The sequence below is a fragment of the Rosa rugosa genome, chromosome 7 (assembly GCF_958449725.1).
Source record: "Rosa rugosa chromosome 7, drRosRugo1.1, whole genome shotgun sequence".
Taxonomy (NCBI): Eukaryota; Viridiplantae; Streptophyta; class Magnoliopsida; order Rosales; family Rosaceae; genus Rosa; species Rosa rugosa.
In genome coordinates this window covers 10603496-10621112 of record NC_084826.1, presented here as the reverse complement: position 1 = coordinate 10621112, position 17617 = coordinate 10603496, and the positions used below count along the sequence as shown (strand labels likewise).

General features: G+C 39.9%; 5 protein-coding genes across 7 annotated transcripts in view; 1 reads left to right on the top strand and 4 right to left on the bottom strand.

Moving 5' to 3' along the window:
• The first annotated feature begins 1048 nt into the window (after nucleotides 1-1048).
• On the top strand, nucleotides 1049-3999 carry LOC133722288 (uncharacterized). The gene is made up of 12 exons (XM_062149143.1): nucleotides 1049-1342; nucleotides 1430-1562; nucleotides 1671-1744; nucleotides 1843-1889; nucleotides 1972-2134; nucleotides 2232-2288; nucleotides 2366-2570; nucleotides 2652-2713; nucleotides 2815-2915; nucleotides 3016-3070; nucleotides 3159-3206; nucleotides 3496-3999. Exons 1-12 carry the CDS (start codon nucleotides 1159-1161, stop codon nucleotides 3678-3680), a joined length of 1314 nt encoding a protein of 437 aa, XP_062005127.1. The 5' UTR covers nucleotides 1049-1158; the 3' UTR covers nucleotides 3681-3999.
• A 148-nt stretch (nucleotides 4000-4147) lies between these two features.
• On the bottom strand, nucleotides 4148-4882 carry LOC133722290 (light-harvesting complex-like protein OHP1, chloroplastic). The gene is made up of 3 exons (XM_062149144.1): nucleotides 4677-4882; nucleotides 4463-4585; nucleotides 4148-4351 (listed from the first exon to the last, which is right to left on the bottom strand). The coding sequence occupies exons 1-3, from the start codon at nucleotides 4845-4847 to the stop codon at nucleotides 4283-4285; spliced, it is 363 nt and encodes a 120-aa protein (XP_062005128.1). The 5' UTR covers nucleotides 4848-4882; the 3' UTR covers nucleotides 4148-4282.
• Nucleotides 4883-5435: 553 nt separating this feature from the next.
• LOC133722816 (putative cyclin-D7-1) lies at nucleotides 5436-7694 on the bottom strand. Its single transcript, XM_062149681.1, has 7 exons — nucleotides 7338-7694; nucleotides 7164-7250; nucleotides 6954-7052; nucleotides 6638-6854; nucleotides 6186-6325; nucleotides 5839-6092; nucleotides 5436-5445 (listed from the first exon to the last, which is right to left on the bottom strand). Exons 1-7 carry the CDS (start codon nucleotides 7578-7580, stop codon nucleotides 5436-5438), a joined length of 1050 nt encoding a protein of 349 aa, XP_062005665.1. The 5' UTR covers nucleotides 7581-7694.
• Nucleotides 7695-9073: 1379 nt separating this feature from the next.
• LOC133723640 (uncharacterized) overlaps nucleotides 9074-17617 on the bottom strand; it is a 22868-nt gene continuing 14324 nt past the window's right edge. Inside the window, exons 1-8 of one of the 3 annotated variants that reach the window (XM_062150531.1) lie at nucleotides 11391-11518; nucleotides 11162-11217; nucleotides 10833-10976; nucleotides 10085-10158; nucleotides 9931-9985; nucleotides 9793-9855; nucleotides 9569-9696; nucleotides 9074-9349 (exon numbers count right to left, since the gene is read on the bottom strand). In XM_062150531.1, coding sequence (XP_062006515.1) covers nucleotides 9271-9349; nucleotides 9569-9696; nucleotides 9793-9855; nucleotides 9931-9985; nucleotides 10085-10158; nucleotides 10833-10976; nucleotides 11162-11217; nucleotides 11391-11439 — 648 coding nt within the window. In that variant the 5' untranslated portion in view covers nucleotides 11440-11518 and the 3' untranslated portion in view covers nucleotides 9074-9270. Of the gene's footprint in view, nucleotides 9448-9568; nucleotides 9697-9792; nucleotides 9856-9930; nucleotides 9986-10084; nucleotides 10159-10832; nucleotides 10977-11161; nucleotides 11218-11390; nucleotides 11525-17617 lie in introns of those variants that run through there. The other 2 variants (XM_062150533.1, XM_062150532.1) reach the window with 2 other exon arrangements.
• On the bottom strand, nucleotides 13943-16872 carry LOC133719841 (L-type lectin-domain containing receptor kinase IV.1-like). Its single transcript, XM_062146026.1, has 2 exons — nucleotides 15517-16872; nucleotides 13943-15112 (listed from the first exon to the last, which is right to left on the bottom strand). The coding sequence occupies exons 1-2, from the start codon at nucleotides 16749-16751 to the stop codon at nucleotides 14341-14343; spliced, it is 2007 nt and encodes a 668-aa protein (XP_062002010.1). The 5' UTR covers nucleotides 16752-16872; the 3' UTR covers nucleotides 13943-14340.

The window sequence follows — 17617 nt, the reverse complement described above, 5'->3', positions numbered from 1 at the left end:
ATCAATATGAGCAGCTGTCTCGGATCTAAGATCCGGATTTGTAAGCGACCAGGATCCCAAATACGGATCCAAATCCGGCCCGAGACCAAAGTCAAGTCTGCCAGAGCAGCCTTGACAACAGCCCAAGCCCATTCAAATCTGATTAGGGCACCCAAGCTCATGGGCACCCCAGCACCATCTCTTCTCTGAGCACTCGAAAGCTTCCACCTCTGAGCACTGGAAAGCCTCCGCACCCAAACCCCAGTGATCCGAGCGGCCGCGCTGTCTGAATCAATCCGGGGCTCCACCAAACCTTGATGGAAAAGACCATTCCGGGGAAGGCAGCTGCGCAATAGATCTGGGATGCCCCACCATGTCGATTCGATCTGCGAATTCTGCCAGAGGCGGCCCGAGTGCAACCCCTCCAACCCTCGTCGAAGAAGAATCAACCATCGTTCCAACCTAGCACACCGGACGGAGTCAGCCTCACCTAGTACCGATTCGGTGACAACACAACCCGATCGATCTGGTCTGGGCATGCCCTGAACATCCAAGCACAAACCAACCCGACCCACCTCACCAAATTTGAGACGCGCCCGCTGAGGCCTTGACGAACCACCACCGTGAGCCGCCATCCGCGATGATAGATAGGCTATCATCCTCAACGCCGATCGAGCCGGCAAAGAGCAGGCCGCTTCCAACTCCATGCAGGGGACCGTCATTGGATCAAATGAGAAGGAGGGAAGACGAGAGTCCCCGCTCCAAAGGTCCGACACCACAGAAGGTGAAGGAATAGAACCCCATTGAAGGGGGAAGGTTCTGCAAAACCACGCCCAAGGGCGGCGGCCGCTCAACCCTAGCAGCGCACTACTTTATCTACTCCATGATGATAGAGGGAGGATATGTAATGATCATTTCTGACTTGAGTTATTAATATATTGATATGATATTCATTCCAAAAAAAAAAAAAACATATAAATAGGTTGAGTTAGTGTCGTGGCATTCGATATTATTTAACGAAGATTTAGCAGTTAATAACTTAATATGTAACGCGAAGCAAACATGACAAGAACAGCTAATACTAATAGCAACTCATGTAACAGAAACCGCAACCTAAAACACCCCTTTTCTACTCCTGTTGAGGTTTTGGGATTTCTCTGAGCGAAATCAGCAACCACCATGATACGCACTGCGCTATCACGAGCAGCAGCCACCGTCGCCGCCCGCACCTCCGCCAAGCTCCGCCCTTCCCTTCTGGCACGATCTCCGCCGTCCAGACATCTCCACGATGGGATTAACGCCAACCCTGTTGCTCTTCAGATGATCAACTACGCCCTCTCTCTCGCCAGGTCTCACAAATCAGGTTCCTTTACAACTCTCCTCCTCAATTCCCCATTTTATTTTCTCCAAAAATCAAATTCCAATCCAGTTTGATTTTGATTAAATGTAGATGAATCGTACGGACAAGCTCAGCTTGTGCTGGAACAGTGCCTTTCGTCTCAGCCTGGTGAAGGCCAGGACCTTGCTACTGATAATTCAAGGACAATGGTGTTAATGGCCATGTCTACTTTGTTATCTGAAAGGTTGCACCTTTTTGTTTTCCTTGTGTTTTTGGTGATTCCAAAACCCAATTAAGTAGTATGTGTGTATGGATTAAAAAACTTATCTTGCCTCGAATTTGATTCTTTTAGAGGAAGGCTTGATGAAGCAATAGAAAAACTGCAAAAAGTTGAAGACTTGAGCAGCTCTTCAGTTGGTGTTAGGAGTAAGATTTTGCTGTACCTTATGCATATATACTATTTTTAAGTTTGGCTTAATGGAAAGACTTTACTGACTAATGAAGCTTTCCGGCTTGTGTTATAGTTGCCGCGTTGGAGGCGCTTGTTGGACTGCACTTAGAGTTAAAGCAGGTACTTCATTACAAGACCATTAGTATTATGTTCTTGTTTGTTTGTATGTTTCGATTTAGTAAAGATGGTTCTCACTATATAGGATCATACCTCATCAGTGCTCGCTGATAAATGCTTAGAACTGTCGGAGAAACATGATGAACTTGGATCTGGTGGTTCTGAGGGATATACTCGTGCAGTAGCGGTAAAAGGACTTGTTGAGCTTGTGCATGGTAATCTTGGATTATGTAAAGATGTAGCTAAAGGTACCTTTTCTCTATTATTACTCTCATATTTGCTTTAACTAGTTACTGTGAGTCTCAGGACATAAAATTTAAATTTGGAGCTTTGGGTTCTCTGCAGGTGAACTTTTCATTCGAGAAGTTGAGAGAAATGTTGAGGAAGTTGAAGAATTCACTGGTATGGTTCATTTGAATGTGATTGTGTCAACCCATTTTTCAAACTTCTACATAATATCATTAATCAAAAGGTTGTAGGTAGTACTGCTTTGTTCTTTGGAGAGCTCTTGCATGCCAGACAGAGCTTTGAGATGGCGAAGAAGGTATACCAGAAAATTATCCAAAATGATTCCAGGAATGAAGAGTTCAGTGACCCAAGTGCATTAGCAGCTGGTAATATGTCGTCAGACAACGTTTTGTTAGCGGCCACATGTGCGTTGGGACAGCTTGAGGCTCATTCAGGGTAAGCTCTTGATTACTGTTGAACCTCTCCTTTTGCCATTTCTGTTTACCATGCCCATGAATTTAACCTTTCTTCTTTTAGGAACTTCGGTGATGCTGAGGAGATGTTAACGAGAGCTTTAACTAAAACAGAGGAACATTTTGGTCTGTTGCTTTGATAATACTTTTCTTATGAAGTACAGTAATTTCGTAATTTTAGTGAATGATATGCTTGTTGCTCCTGTGGCTTCATAATTTGTGTGTAGGCTCTCATCATCCTAAAGTTGGCGTTGTTTTAACCTGCATAGCTCTCATGTTTCAGCGTAAAGCAGTCCAAGAGCATTCCAGTTCTATATTGGTCCAAGAGGTCAGAACTTGCATGTTATCCACATGTTTTTCCGTAAGTTGGAATGCCTCTTGCCATTTTCTTGCTACTATAATGTTTATATCTATGACCTTATTGACAGGGACTTTATAGAAGGGCAATAGAATTGCTGAAAGCTCCAGCATTGGAGGCTGAAGGTATGTGTAATTGTGCAGTCTGTGGCATCATTTTCTCCTACGAGAACCTTTAGTTAACTGTGTTGCTGCTCTTTTTTGGATTGTGTAGGTGCAGAAGCAAAGGTAGATAGAAGTGATATAGTGGCCCTTGCAAGAGGTAATGGCTAAACATCTGAACAGCTTTTCAGAATGCATTTTGATTAAATCCATAATCAGAGACTATAACTGATGAATGAGCGTAAATTTTTCTTTCTTATCTTGATGGTGGGACATGCACCATAAAATACATATTTGTAATAGTAGTTGTGATAAACTTCGAATTTCAAGTTGAATCTTTGTATAGTTATGTGGAAACCTGTAATGGCCTACTCTCTGACATGTTGACCTTTTAGTTTGAAGGTTCCCGAAAAGGTTATGTTTGTTGATATAAATAAGTTATTGTGTAGGTGGGTATGCAGAAGTACTTTGCATCCAACAGAACCGAAAGCATCAAGGAGAAAAAATGAAGAGGTGGGCGGAGGCTGCATGGGGAAACCGCCGGCTTTCATTGGCAGAAGCACTAGATGTATCTAATACAGATACATCTTTAAAAGATCCAATTATAGATGCTCGAATTAGCAGGGTTCTGTAGTGTTTTCATTCCTAGGATCTGCAGACAGCACTGGCAGCTCAAGGTTATGCAGTGGAGCGAGAACAGTTGTTCTAATCCCATCAGGCCCTTTGCACTGCCTAATGATACAGCAGATATGAGAAGACTAGCAGCATACCCCTCTATGAAGTATCTTCAAGCCATTTGACATTATGGCACGTGTATCATTATGTAACTATCTACCGATAATGTACAGGCATCTATGCCGGAAGTTATAGACATACTCGAATAATGCCTCTTGAAATAAATTTTGGTAGGGAATTATCATAATAGATCAATCATGGTGGTTTTGTTTCTTCTATACTGCACTTGTTATTTTGAAGATTGATAAGACAGATTCGTGTGCGCCATATCTGAGGTCCGACAGACTTTAACCAGGATTCACGAATTGGCAGAAAAATGACAAACAAGTTCAAAGAGTCTTGAGCATTGACATAAGAAGATTCAACTCGTTTTAACTGCTACATCATAATTTCATTCATTACAAGAGTCTGCACACAAATTACTCCAGGTACAAAACAGAGTTACCCACTTGTGAATTACAAAGATTCAATTAATGTTACTTTTATACCCATCTTGAATAATCAAAGAGGAATATCAAGACCTTTTCCAATTTCCACCCCAATCAGCTGCAGTATCCCCTTGTTCAATATCTGAAAATTATTATAATAAAAAAATAAAAACATGTCAGCCAGAAATTAAACCTTTCAGAGCTTAATCTATTGGCAATACCAGACCATAAGAACAACAATAGAAGAATTTACCAATTCTACAATGAAAGTTCCAATTAGTCCAATCATACAAGCTCTAGAATTCCATATTTCTGCAGTCCTGGTGAACCCAAGAAAAGGAGCCTGAAACTTTGGCTCTACTTTTGGCACCACTACCTGAAAATGTTCATACACATCATGTTCATCACAACTATATAAATACATAGTAGTAGTTAATCTATGATGACAAAGGAAGCAAAGAACATACTCCAGGAGGAAGCTTGGCGGCTCGAACGCTGAAGGTGGCACGCTTCGTGGAGGCTGTGCGATGCAAAGCCCCATTTGGGAAAATACAGAGTTGCTGGGTTGGATGATTTGTTGTTAAAACCCTAGCAGGGAGGAAGGAAGATGATAGTATGGTAGATGATGAAGTTGCCATTTTTTTTTTTTTTTTTTGGTGGTTGTGTTCTATGCAACTCTTATGCTATTGGTTCCTTTAGCTTCCTTATCAACTTGACTGTATAGAATACTTGGCAAAGAGCTTTCCACGTACATATTTGGATGCTTTGTATTATAAATTTATAATGATGGATGTCGTTTAACTTGTGTGTGGACTTTGGACTTTTGCTGGTGGGACATGCCATAAATAACTTCTCCTCTATGGTCGATTAAAGACTTAAAGTTCTGAACTATGAGTCTTTAACTCTCACAGGTCACATTTCATGAACAGTGTTTCTAGCTAGTTCCTTCGTGTCATTGATTCTTTATGAGCAAGAAAACAGCAGTATGTGTGTAGTTTGCTGCTTCTCTGCGCATGTTAGCTTGGAGAGAAAGGTGGAGTCATGTATTTCCGATTAAGAGATCAAACATTTGCGGTATAGTGATTGTCTAACACTCTAACATTTCGTGGTCGTCGTTAATATGCATGTAGTAGGTTAAAAGAAGAACTGCTTGCTCTTATTTCTTGTCTGATAAATATCATGGAGTTTGTTTAAATTCTGGGTCAAGACTTTCTTGGCCGTAAATCTCAGGTAAAGCTATGGTATGTTAACATTTCTCATACATCAACTATTTTTACCCCTCTAAGGACTCATGTTATCACTTTGAGGACTAATATTACTATTTTAAGGACTCATATGGTAAACTAAGAAAATTTACCACTTTAAGGACTAATGTTACCACTTTGAGGACTAATATTACTATTTTGAGGACTCATGTGGTAACTAAGAAAATTTACCACTTAGGACTCATGTTACTACTTTGAGGACTAATATTACTATTTTAAGGACTCATTTTACCACTTTTAAGGCAATTGTATGCATGTCATACGTTAACACATTGTAGAATTTTCCGTAAATCTCACTATATGTTGTTACTAGTTAAAGATTAAAAGGAAAAATGAAAGACACCCTTTTTTTTTTTTTTTTTACTCTTCTTCTTCTTCTTCCCTCTTTCTCTTCCGGCAGATCCTTGCTGTTGATTCCGCAGTGTCCATTCTTTGAGCTCTCATCTTAAAGAGGGAGAAATCAACATGATAATGAGAAAAGTTAATCCGCTCCTTCAGCAACACAGTTGTGGGACTTGAAGGGCAGAAATGGAAAACTCTGTGAGCTAGTAAGTTGTAGAAGCAATCATCAGCTACTGATTGTGCTTCCATGAGCTTCTGGCACTTGACCAACTCAGCCTAATAAGTTGAAGAACCAATTATCAATAAAACAGTTGGAGAAAATTAATAGTAGTGGAAAAAAGGGGCATAAGGGGGACTTCGATGTTCAACCTTTTGATTGTTATCCAGTAGACTCGTAGCACAGGCTAGGTAGGTATCAGATGCTGTACTTGAAATAATTGACTTGTCTAGGCTGCAACTTAGAGCAGATATGGCAACCACGCTTGGCCTAAACTCCAGCAGCTTCGAGTCTGGACCATTTCATTTGGTTCCGTTACTCATTAATCATTATTCATGTCAGTAAGAGTATGTATAATATTAGTATATACACACATAAATCATCATACACTCGAACACGATTTTTAAACAGCATCGATTATTTTCTGTATTGATATATACTGTGCAATTTGTGTCTGAAAATAACCTTTTTTTCCGGTCAGGAGATGTCTACAGATGTTTTGTTTAGTATTAATTTAGGGATCCAAACTTCATCGTTTCTCTTAATCCATACAACTAATAAGTAGTTAAATAGAGAACCAGACCATATGCGACTCACATACTACCTGAAATAGCTCCAAGAAGCAAATTGTTGAATTTGGCAATCAACTGTTCCTGAATTTGAGGTTTAAAGGATCTGGAGTCAAGATTAATCAATGATAACAGCAGTTCTAGGTACGAGTAAGCTGTTGTAGAAGCAATGCGCCATCCTAATGCCTCTAGCACCATTATTTCCATTCGTTGGATTGTGATGGAGTCAAAAGAGTAGTCCAGATCCTCCCTCTTCAGTTCATATATATTACCAAATGAATCAATTGGTAAATATATTCCTAAAACTTAATAAAACATTAGCTGATCACACAATAATTAAATGAAGTATACCTGAATTTCAAGCAGGGTAGGAGAGCAGGTGTCATTAAACTTGGAGGCAATGGATAAGCAAGCAATAGACAACAATTCCACCATCCAATATTTCCATGGCTGGAAAATCACCAAATTGTGGAAATATATGAAGATTAAAAAAAGTAGAAATGGGGAAAAAAAATCCCTCCCCTCTCACACACATATATACATGTATATCATATTGCTTACATTACAGTGATTCATAGATATGAAGCGATCAAGGTAGTTTGCAGCATAAAAAACAGTTCCAAGGGAGAGGTTCAAGCGGCTTCTAGACTGGAAAACACAAACAGTAGGAGACAACTTGATCAGCAAAGAAAAGGGTAGTCATGGTTCTTGAAAAGTAATCATATCAATACTAACCTGGATAAACCATTGAATGCTTTTAAACCTAGCAATGACCAAATGATTTGAGCAGAGATTTTCTACGTAGTTCGGTTGGGGCATGTAACTCATCTCCTTCTCCAAGCATATGGTAAAAGATTCATCATAGTCATCCTTACTTCTTGCATATATTGATAATGTTCCACAATCAATCATGTAGTTCATAGCAGTCGCCAAAGGGCTGGAAGGCCACACCTCATCGCAGAGCAAACTTTGATCCATATGTCCAGATTCTCAACCAATTGGAGAAGCAGGAGCAGCAGCAGTTACTACAGTATTATTGTTTTCGAGCTGGCCTATGTATTTGTACCTTAATCTCCAAATTCAATAATATGGGACAGCTCTGACATGCACCAACACCAATCTTTCTTGCCTATGATTTATTCTGTACGTGTACTTTGACAGATGGAGAGAGAAAACGAAAATACCATTGTTGATGGTGAAAAGGAGAGAAAGTTGGCTATATATAAGAAGAGGTGGTGGCACTGTAGCTGTAGTGGGTGGTTAGAGTGAGAGAGGGAAATAAAAAGAGGGAGACGTCCCTCATGAAAGGGGTAAATGCAGCAATGCAGCTAGAGCGTGTGCGTGGTTAGATTTTAGAAGGTGGTTTTTAATTTTCACTGTGGCTACCAATTGCGTGAACCCATGCACGAGGATGGCTCTGTGAGCTACTTACACGAATTAATGGCTTCCATTATCATCATCATCCATCGCCTTCAATACAGGGTTATTAAGCAGTCTATACAGCTAGGATCAACGTTGTTGGCACTGAAGTTGAGAATGATATGACTGAAAGTGGGAGATAGTGGGGCTCTCTTCTAGTTGAGTTGGGTCCACGTTGTACGTGATCGTTTTAACTCATGAATGATCGATCATGAGGCCTTGGTGATTGGATGATTGCCTTCTAACAAAAACTGCCATTTTAACTGAATATAACCCCCTTTTCATATTTCATTACTGACAATGTCAATTCCAAACTCGGAAATGTAAAACTTTCACTTGTTGTTGGGTGATAATTATATCGGAACATTTTACACTTTCGAGCTTTTATTTTTTTTATTTTTTATTTTTTGATGCAATGAGTGATAGCAGAGGAGCAACCTCTCTAACACTCCAATTTATTAAGCCACAAAAATGCGAATGACAATGAAGGGGGGCCTAACCAAAACCTCCGGAATAAACAAACAAAAACAAACAAGTCAACGAAATCTAAACTGTCTAAGTATATAGTTTTGGTATCAGGTATTTGGAAATATTTATAAAAAGAATGCCAATAAATAAAATGTTTGATAAGGAAATGAGTTTAAACTTTAAAGCAATAGGCTGCAATTCAGTATTTGCAGATGATGCTGCAGGAATCGTCTTGTTCAGCAGCCCTTCCAATCGATGTGTTTCCAGTTCTAAAGCATATATTCATAGCCCTTGAATCAGGTAAACCACAGGGTCCAACTACTTCGCTAAAGAAAAAGAAGAAATTATTGATTGAGTTGTTTATCGACTTTATCCTGGAATCTTGAACTACTGCCTAGCAGAGCCTGTAAGACGATAGGTAGTAGTTCCATACAGCATAGTGGCAGCACGGGCTTAAGCCCAATACCCTTTACTCGTAGTATTCTGGGCTTGACATCCCCAATTACCGCTTACTAGGTTGTAGCCTTGTAGGTACCAGAGAAAATTAAATGCTAAACATACTGAAGATAATGCCAAGAATCATAGAGAACCAACTAAACTTTCCTGTATTTCTCACTTAATCAAAAATTCACGATCAAATGCATGATTTCATATCATCTCAAAGTCACTAGTACCATATACAACACAGCCCGTTAAGTACCATTACTAACACAAAACGAATCTACATATTGTTAACGTCTACCATGCTTGTACAAAAGAGAGAATATATGTATAACAAATACTATCGCAGTTCGTAGGACGAAAAGCTGAATCCTAATCTTCCCTCATTTGTGGATTTCAGCTCAAGCTTCTGGAACGGGCTGCAGGTTGGTTCACATAGCATTTCAGTCAATAAGTCGCAATGTACTAATGAAGTGACAGAAGACAGTGAATGGTATGAAAAGTGATAGTTTACTTCCTACGCATAAGCACATCCCCATCACAAATAGAAGAAATCAATAGCATTCTATATTTTGAACAAAGCAAAGAGTTACAATACGTCAAATTCATAGACCAACAAGAAGATGAAGGAAAGCTACCTGCTATTAGGATCATAATAAAAGCCATTGATGGAGCCATCACTACATGAGAAACACACATAGTAAAAGCCGGCTATAGTCAAACCACAGTCTGTGCCAACATTCACAAAGTATTGCTCCTTCCATCTCTGCACCAGCAAATCAAAGAACTCAATTTTATTGGACATTTGATTTTTGCTAACTGACAGGTGATAATAAAGCATTTAGACCGGTTACCAACTTACCATGAATATGTATTTATAGTTGCTGAGATCTAATGATTTGCCACCATCAACTTCCACTCGGCTCTGTAAAATGTGGAATTAGTTAGGAGACAACAGAACTTCAGATATGAAAGACAACATTAAGACTCCTTAGCTTACCAAAAGAGCAGAAAAAGAAGGAAATTTGGTCCAGTGCCTTATATCATCATCGTGTCTGTCACAAGTTACACAAACATTTGATTGTTATTCACCATCACAACTAGCTAAATATGGGTCCTTTCTCAATTGTAGATAAAAGAACACAAAGCCATACGTTGCTTCCCACTTCTCAGTGAAGAAAGTATAATTCTTGGTGTCAACAATCTCCCCTTCCCAAAAGGTGACGACCTACCACACAATGAAAAGAAAGTAAATGCTCAATGAAGGCCTCCTATGATGAAGATACAACAGTTTCTTTTGAATCGAGATAACATTAGTCAATACAATGATGATAATGCAGAAAATCGAGAAATAAAAGATAAAACAGATCAAATTTCAATTCACTTTATGTCAAAGAGGTTGGTGGTGGAGAAACAAACAACTAGATGGCAATGTCCAGAAAAAAGTGGTTACCTCGAATTAATATGCAAGAGTGACTTGGGTGCATATTTAAGCATGTTGTCTAACTTAATTCCACACCCAAAGGAAATATAAAAGAAAACCTATCTATGCTATGAGACACGCGGTTTTCAGCGATAAATGGATACGAAGAGGCAAAGAGACAGTGAGTGAAAGACTGAAGAATTGAAAATCACGCAAACTAAATCGGCTTCAGCACCCAACAAACCCAGAGAATGCATGCTTTGATTTAACTGTACGAGGCTGGCCATCTAATAAAATTCTATTGCAAAATTCCTTATATAAAGTCTTCCTAGACCACTATCCTCTAAAGATGTTGTATACACCAGTTCCGCAGCTGCTGAACTAATTGACTGTTGTTAATGAATACATTGAAGCAAATCTGATACTAGAACATTGACATGAGGACCGACGATCAGCAAGGAAAAAGAGCAATTTCTTACTGGTGTGTCAGCCATGGGAACATTAAGTGCTTCCATGGTACCACACAGATAACCATTCTCAAGATCACACCCTTGTATCCGAACATTTACTCTCCAAGCTTCCTCTTTCTGCAGACTCGAAACATTTTGAGTACCGGAGAAGCCCTGCCACAGAATCATTAACTTAATAATGCTACAATATATTACATACCAGCAGAACTACAATTCAATTCCCCATTTCCCAGAATAGACAATCATTACAAATTTGATCAAAATCACAGCGATTCCAATTTCACAGAGACATATTAAGAAATATAAGAATTCCAAAAGCCAGGGGCAAAGAGAGAAACCTGGCCAACGCTTAAAAGTGTGAAGGGTGGGGGAGATGTCTGTCCGCAGTTTGAACCTTCAAGTGATGCACACGTAGAATATGAGGATTTAGGATCACATTTCACGAGTGAATAGTTGTGAGAAGAAACAGTGAATAATTAGATCGTTGAATAGTCGAGGTTTGGCTAAGAACCCCAATAAGTATAGGGAATGGTTAAAGCAGTGGTGGTGTGGAATAGAGGGAAGTACCTGAATGATGCTGAGGAGGCGCGGAGGTCTCCGCCGCTCTGACCGGCATTTCTGAGCTCAATCAATCAAATCCCAAACAGAGCAAGGGACACCATCGCCCCTCTCTATATTAACCCGACCCGTTACCGCCTCTCAATAGTTTTGCGGATCGGGATGGAGTTTGGATCCGGATTTCAGACCCAGGGTAATTTTTTTGATTTATGGTTTTATGCTTTTATTATATTTGTAATTTTTCTCTTTTTATTAAAAAGACAGAAAATCTTTTTAATCTCATCCACAGTATGTCCAATAGTGCTCAAGTTCAAGTAATTGCTAGTTGAAAGAACCTCTGAAATAGCAAATTGCAGTCCTTGGAAAAGGAACCTTTGAAAACCTCTCTGTACAGGCTTCAAATGTAAAACAGTGTCTTTGAACGGCATTCACTAACAGGATTTGGTTGCTAAGAGTATTGCCTAAATTGATGGAAGGAGACATTATAGTAATCTCAATCGTTGATTTTTCTTTTTTTTTTAGGTTAAAACTTGATTGGCAATACCCCGGGGACAATTCAATCGCAGGAGGCAAAAGACTAATCTCTTTATTGTCGAAAGAGAAAGAAACAATAACAACGGCCAATCTTTTCAAAAATCAAAGGTAATCACTAATCATCATTAACAAAACCAATACAGAATGCACCAAGGCAACAACTCCAGCTAGGCACTTGCAGTCGAAACCTGATTGCATTACAAAATCAGACATCAAAGAGATTGGTTTTGGTGTCAAAACAGTACTAGCATAAACATAAACTAATACATATATATATATATCCTACTTTATATATAGATGATCGATGTCAAACATGAAAGGGGAGGAACAGTGGTTAAGTTACCATGGTGCAAACCAAACACGAGGATAGTAAAAAATATGACAGCTGAATGAACCTTTAGAAAAGCAAGAGGTTGGATGCTCCCACTAGCCAAGGAAAACACCCAACATTCATGCCTACTGGAGTACGGTTGCAAAGCAGGAGGCATGAATACAAAATAGATGCATTTTCTTTCAAGTTTCTTATTATGATCCTGGGAATGATGATCACTAAGGCCCCCACTAGTGCTGCTGGAAGAGACAAACTCTGTTTTTCGAGCTGAGAAACAATATCCGATCACCAAGGTCTACAACCTCCTCTGCCCACCACGGACAATTACTCTTGGGCACTAGCTTGAAAACTCGAAATCCTGCAGTGCCCGGATTAGCCTCCGCAGCAATAACAGGATCAGACATTTTACGAAAAATCATAAACAACTCATTGGATGCAGAATCTTTTGCTAACTAAGGGCCTGACCAAACATAAGGACCATCGAAGAATGATGGGAGGAACAAGAAGTTGGAAAGTTGAATAGAGATTTGGGTCCTGTAGCTATAGCTATAGGTAGGTTGGCAACCACCGTTCCCGTTGTCTGATCGGATGATGTTAAATACAATTAAAAACTCAGACATCCACGCAGTTGTTGCAGCATAAGCATATAACTTCCCATCAAGTATTTCTATATCATAAAATTTGAGAGCCTCCTCCTCCCTCCCCTCGGCAGCAGCAGCCTCAGCCTCAGCCTGCTCGATGAGGGTCCATAATGTATCAGTAGGCCTGCAGAAAGCCAAACGGCTTTCTGATGTAATGCTAGCCACAGGACAATGCTGCAGCCTTGTTGGTACTGAAGAAGCTACCACTTTCTTCAAGCTGTGGCAGTCTGGAAGGGATGGGAGCATCCGAGCATGACTCATACTGGCTTCAGGAAAAAGTTGACAATAGGATAACCTTCAGCCATGATCAGCCACCTCTCAGTAGAACCAAGACAATAAATCTCCCAAAACCACGACTGATCTTTCTTAAGGAAATATAAAATGTCACTGGCATATGATTCCAATGAAACAAGTTACCGATCACCATCACTCACAAAGCAAGTTTGATCTTTAATGTGGAAGGAACTGATATAATGGTGGGCAGGAGAGATGAGCAAAAGCCGTGGAAGTTGAGGAGCAAGAAGGCAACTCTTGGTAGCAATACCCATCTCCACAGCAGCTCGCCAAGAAACACATACTTTTGGAAACACAAGGTAATCCGATATGCATAGCCTTTGCAAAATCAATAGTAAGATTTCTTGTGGGAGACCATTAGACCACCCCTCCTCTGTCTTTGAATCAGAATTCCTGACCACTCTTCTAATTCTAATCGACATTGCTCTGAGCTTGCGGCCAGTAAGTTCCCGTCTGCGCTTGGGACAAAGCAAGAGTATTGTGTACACAACACAAACAACAGCAAGTACTCAACACACAGTGAATAGTCCACAGCGATTAACCGCCACATCATCCACACTGATGGAGCCAGGTAACAGATAATTAAACTAAACTTGACACCGAGATTGAACATTTTCAGAAGCAGGTTGCAAGCAGCAAACACAACAAATTGGTTTAAGAGAGAGCTTGAACAGAATGATATTCTGAACAAGGATCGAGTATGACGATAAAATCAAAATTAGTTAGCTAGGATTCATAAACTCATAAAGGAAAATAAAGTTAGCTGAATTTACATTAGCTATTATATGGGGTTTACATAGGGTTTATTAGCCAGATATGAGTAAGCTACAATACAAATTAGGAAACTCATAATGTGATGAACATTTTTGCAAGAAGTCAAGAACAGATTACAAGCATTCCAACTTCAGAAAGGCATACAAATTAGGGAAATAGACACTGTACCAAGTAGTCCAGATTTCAGCAAGAGTACCGCTTTTCTGTGAAATTCGGCGGGAAAGAAAGACGGCGGTGATACATGAATGTTGAGAAGGTGCGGCGGAGATTTTCAATTGGTTTCCCATTACTTATAAAAGCTATAAGAATATGAGGTGTATACATATGCAAGTAGTATGGCTTTTGATTCCAAGTTTTTGAACGAATATATACTAATTGCTTGGAATCAACGACCACCAGAAAGTAATGCCGACTCTGCAATATATGTTGATTGCAATGACCCCTTGCCGAAGGAAGACTGATACGACATAGCATAATCATCAAAAGCTTCACGGTGTCCAACCGCTAAGCCACTAGTCACTTCCGGCAAAGCAACATCACCAGCCAAGTACTGAACGACTTGTCGCATGCTTGGCCTTGCCGCTGGCTCCGAATGAGAGCACAAAAGCCCAAGCTTCAACACCAACTCCACTTCCTCGGCTACAAAATCCGTACCAAAGCTCTGATCTCTTGCCTCAAGGATGTTACTTCTATTCCAACAAGAAAACACCCAATCAACCAAAATCACATCTTCTGGACCCTGTGTGTTGATTGGCCTTTTTCCGCAAGCAACTTCGAGCAAAAATGCCCCAAAAGCAAACACGTCGGTTCTCGTGGTGGCCCGACCTGTTCTTGTGTGCTCTGGAGCTAGGTACCCGAGTGTTCCAACTATATGAGTAGTTTGAGGGTCTGTTCCATGGTCGTATAATCTTGCAAGCCCGAAATCTCCTAGCCTTCCATTGAATTCCCCATCTAGCAACACATTACTGGCCTTCACATCTCTATGAATCACAACCTGTTCCCATTCTTCATGAAGATAGAGCAGCCCTGAAGCCACACCTTTGATGACTTTAAACCTCTGGCTCCAATTAAGGGTCAGCTCAGGTTGATCAAAGAGGTATTTGTCCAAGCTTCCATTAGGCATGTAGTCATAGACCAAAAGCAGCTCCCCTTTTCGCCTGCAAGCAAGGCATTAAACTTCCGTGTTAAAGGAAATATTTGTATACAAACGCTTATTGTGTTTCAAAATGTTTAAACTGTCGAGAAATCCAAATTAACACTTTATTATATACGGCCAAAATTCGCACATGGAGAGACAAACATATCAAAATATACATAATTTGATTACATGAGAGATGTGAAAACTCCAGACTTTATGCAAATAAGGCATGATGACATGACTTGAAGATTTTAGAGAAGAATAAGTAAGCAATATATCACTGCTATTTAACACTGGAGTTTAACATCAGAAATATAAATATCAAGAGAGTTGTATGAAAAAAAAATTTACTAAAATGTACTGAAGTAAAACAGAGAACTAGAGAAAATTGGTGAATATATTATCAAAATTTGAAGACCATACCTGCAATATCCCAACAGTTGTACTAAATTCCGGTGACGAAGCCGGCCAATACTAACAATTTCGGCTACAAATTCCTTCATCCCCTGTCTTGATTCATGGGATACCCTCTTCACTGCAATCTCAATTTTAGAGGAGGGTAATAAACCTCTATAAACTTTACCAAATCCCCCAGTTCCCAAAAGCTCCTTTTCCCTAAACCCTTTAGTGGCTATATACAATTCTTTGTACTTAAACCTCTGAGGACCATAATCTAGCTCCCAATCTTCAAGCACTTCTGAAAACTTCCTCTTCCTTCTCATGACATAAAGCACCCCAGAAACCACTAGCAATACCAAACTCACTGAAATCAGAGGCACACCAAAGGTGAAAAGCATGGACCTCTTTTTACCTGCAATGCTAGGCAACTTGGGAAGTTTGGAAGCTATAAGGTCTTGAGCTTGGCCATTCATCCTAAAGCTCCAACCCACTACATAATGGGATGTGAGGAACGAACCAGTTGAAGAGGAAAAGCCAACATACATGACTTTGTTGAGAATTGGGGAAAGGTCATATTTCAAAGACAAAAGTGGAGTTGGGGGTTTAGTTGCAACAGCAATTGGAGCCATAGTAACTTCAATTTGCTTCTTGGTACCATCATATTCAACCCAAACTCTCATTTCTTTACCACTGCTGAGACTCAGGTTCTTGAAGTACTGACTATCAAAATAACCAGCTGGAGCAGCTTTGACAGAGCGCAAGCCATTGATGTCTATCCCAACATGGTTTTCATTGATGTCACTGAATTCCGGGTTCTGGAGCGTGTCAAGCTCCACAGCAAAAACATGATTGGTGAAATTCCCGTTGTTGGAGACGTTGAACAAGCTCAGGTACTGGTTCCCCAGAGCTCCGGGGAGGCCTCTCGTCGGAGCAATGACAAAGGCGATTCCATGGCCGCTGAGAGTAGTGTACTCTGATCGGATGGCAAAGGCAAAGATGGTGGAGAATGAGAATGCGGTGTCGTTCTCTGAATTCTTGAAGGTTACTGGGTTAGGGTAGAAGGCATGGCCACTTTTTTGTTTGGTGTCGTTTGTAAGCTTCAAGAGACCTTTCGGTGTGATCTCTGCTATGCCGTCTAGACTGAGATTAAGACCAGAACGGCCATTGAAACCATCATTGTAGATGAAATTGAGGTCTTGAGCTTCTGCTGGTACCAAACTTACAAGTAGTACCAGTAGAACATAAAGCTTGACAAACATGGTTGGCTAGGCGTCTGTGAAGTTTCTGGACCTTCCTTCTTTGGTATTTATGGATCTAATTAAACCCGACAAAAAATAAGGAAAATCAAGGCATCTTGCCGATATCTGGGAATTACAATTTGGACCATCATTGTTAGAGTGGGTTAAAGATGTTGTTTTCATGGAGAAGGTCTTGTGATATAGATGATCCAGCTCCTGCTATCGTACGCAATGGGAAATTATAATATAGTCTCGGATCATGGTGGTCCGGGTTAATATTATTGGTTGATATGACTTGCTCTTAATTTAATTTTTTTTTTCTTTTTTCACCCCTTGCATGGTTTCCACCAAATTCAAGTGATATTATTAGCTTGGACACCACATGGCAGTGCCACATAGTACTCTGGGACTACAGAATAATTCCTCGCAACTAGGTTTTGATTGGTCAATGCCCTTAGGAAAAGAATCTAATGATCACAATAATTATAGGAATATATAGCTCCTCTTTTATTTCAACCAGCCCTCACAATTACGTGCTCGGTTTTTTTCTTAATTTTTTTTTTTTTTTGCATTCTAATACCAGATAAATCGTAATATTGGAGCAAGGCATTGTAATGATCAATGTGAATGATTGCATGATGAAACTCAAGTTAGGCGGGTGACGCGATCGTAGTGCTGAAGTATTTCTAATACGTCTTAAGCCTCCACTTAGTAGAGCACCTCTATTTGCTAGTGGATGGGGAAGCAATTCAATTCTTAATTTCAAAGATAAACGTACTGCAACGCTGAAGGGGAGAATATTACAAATAGTCACTCAACTATATATAACTCATTTCACAGTTTGGTTACTCAATTTTCAAATATATATATCACCTTAGTCATTCAAC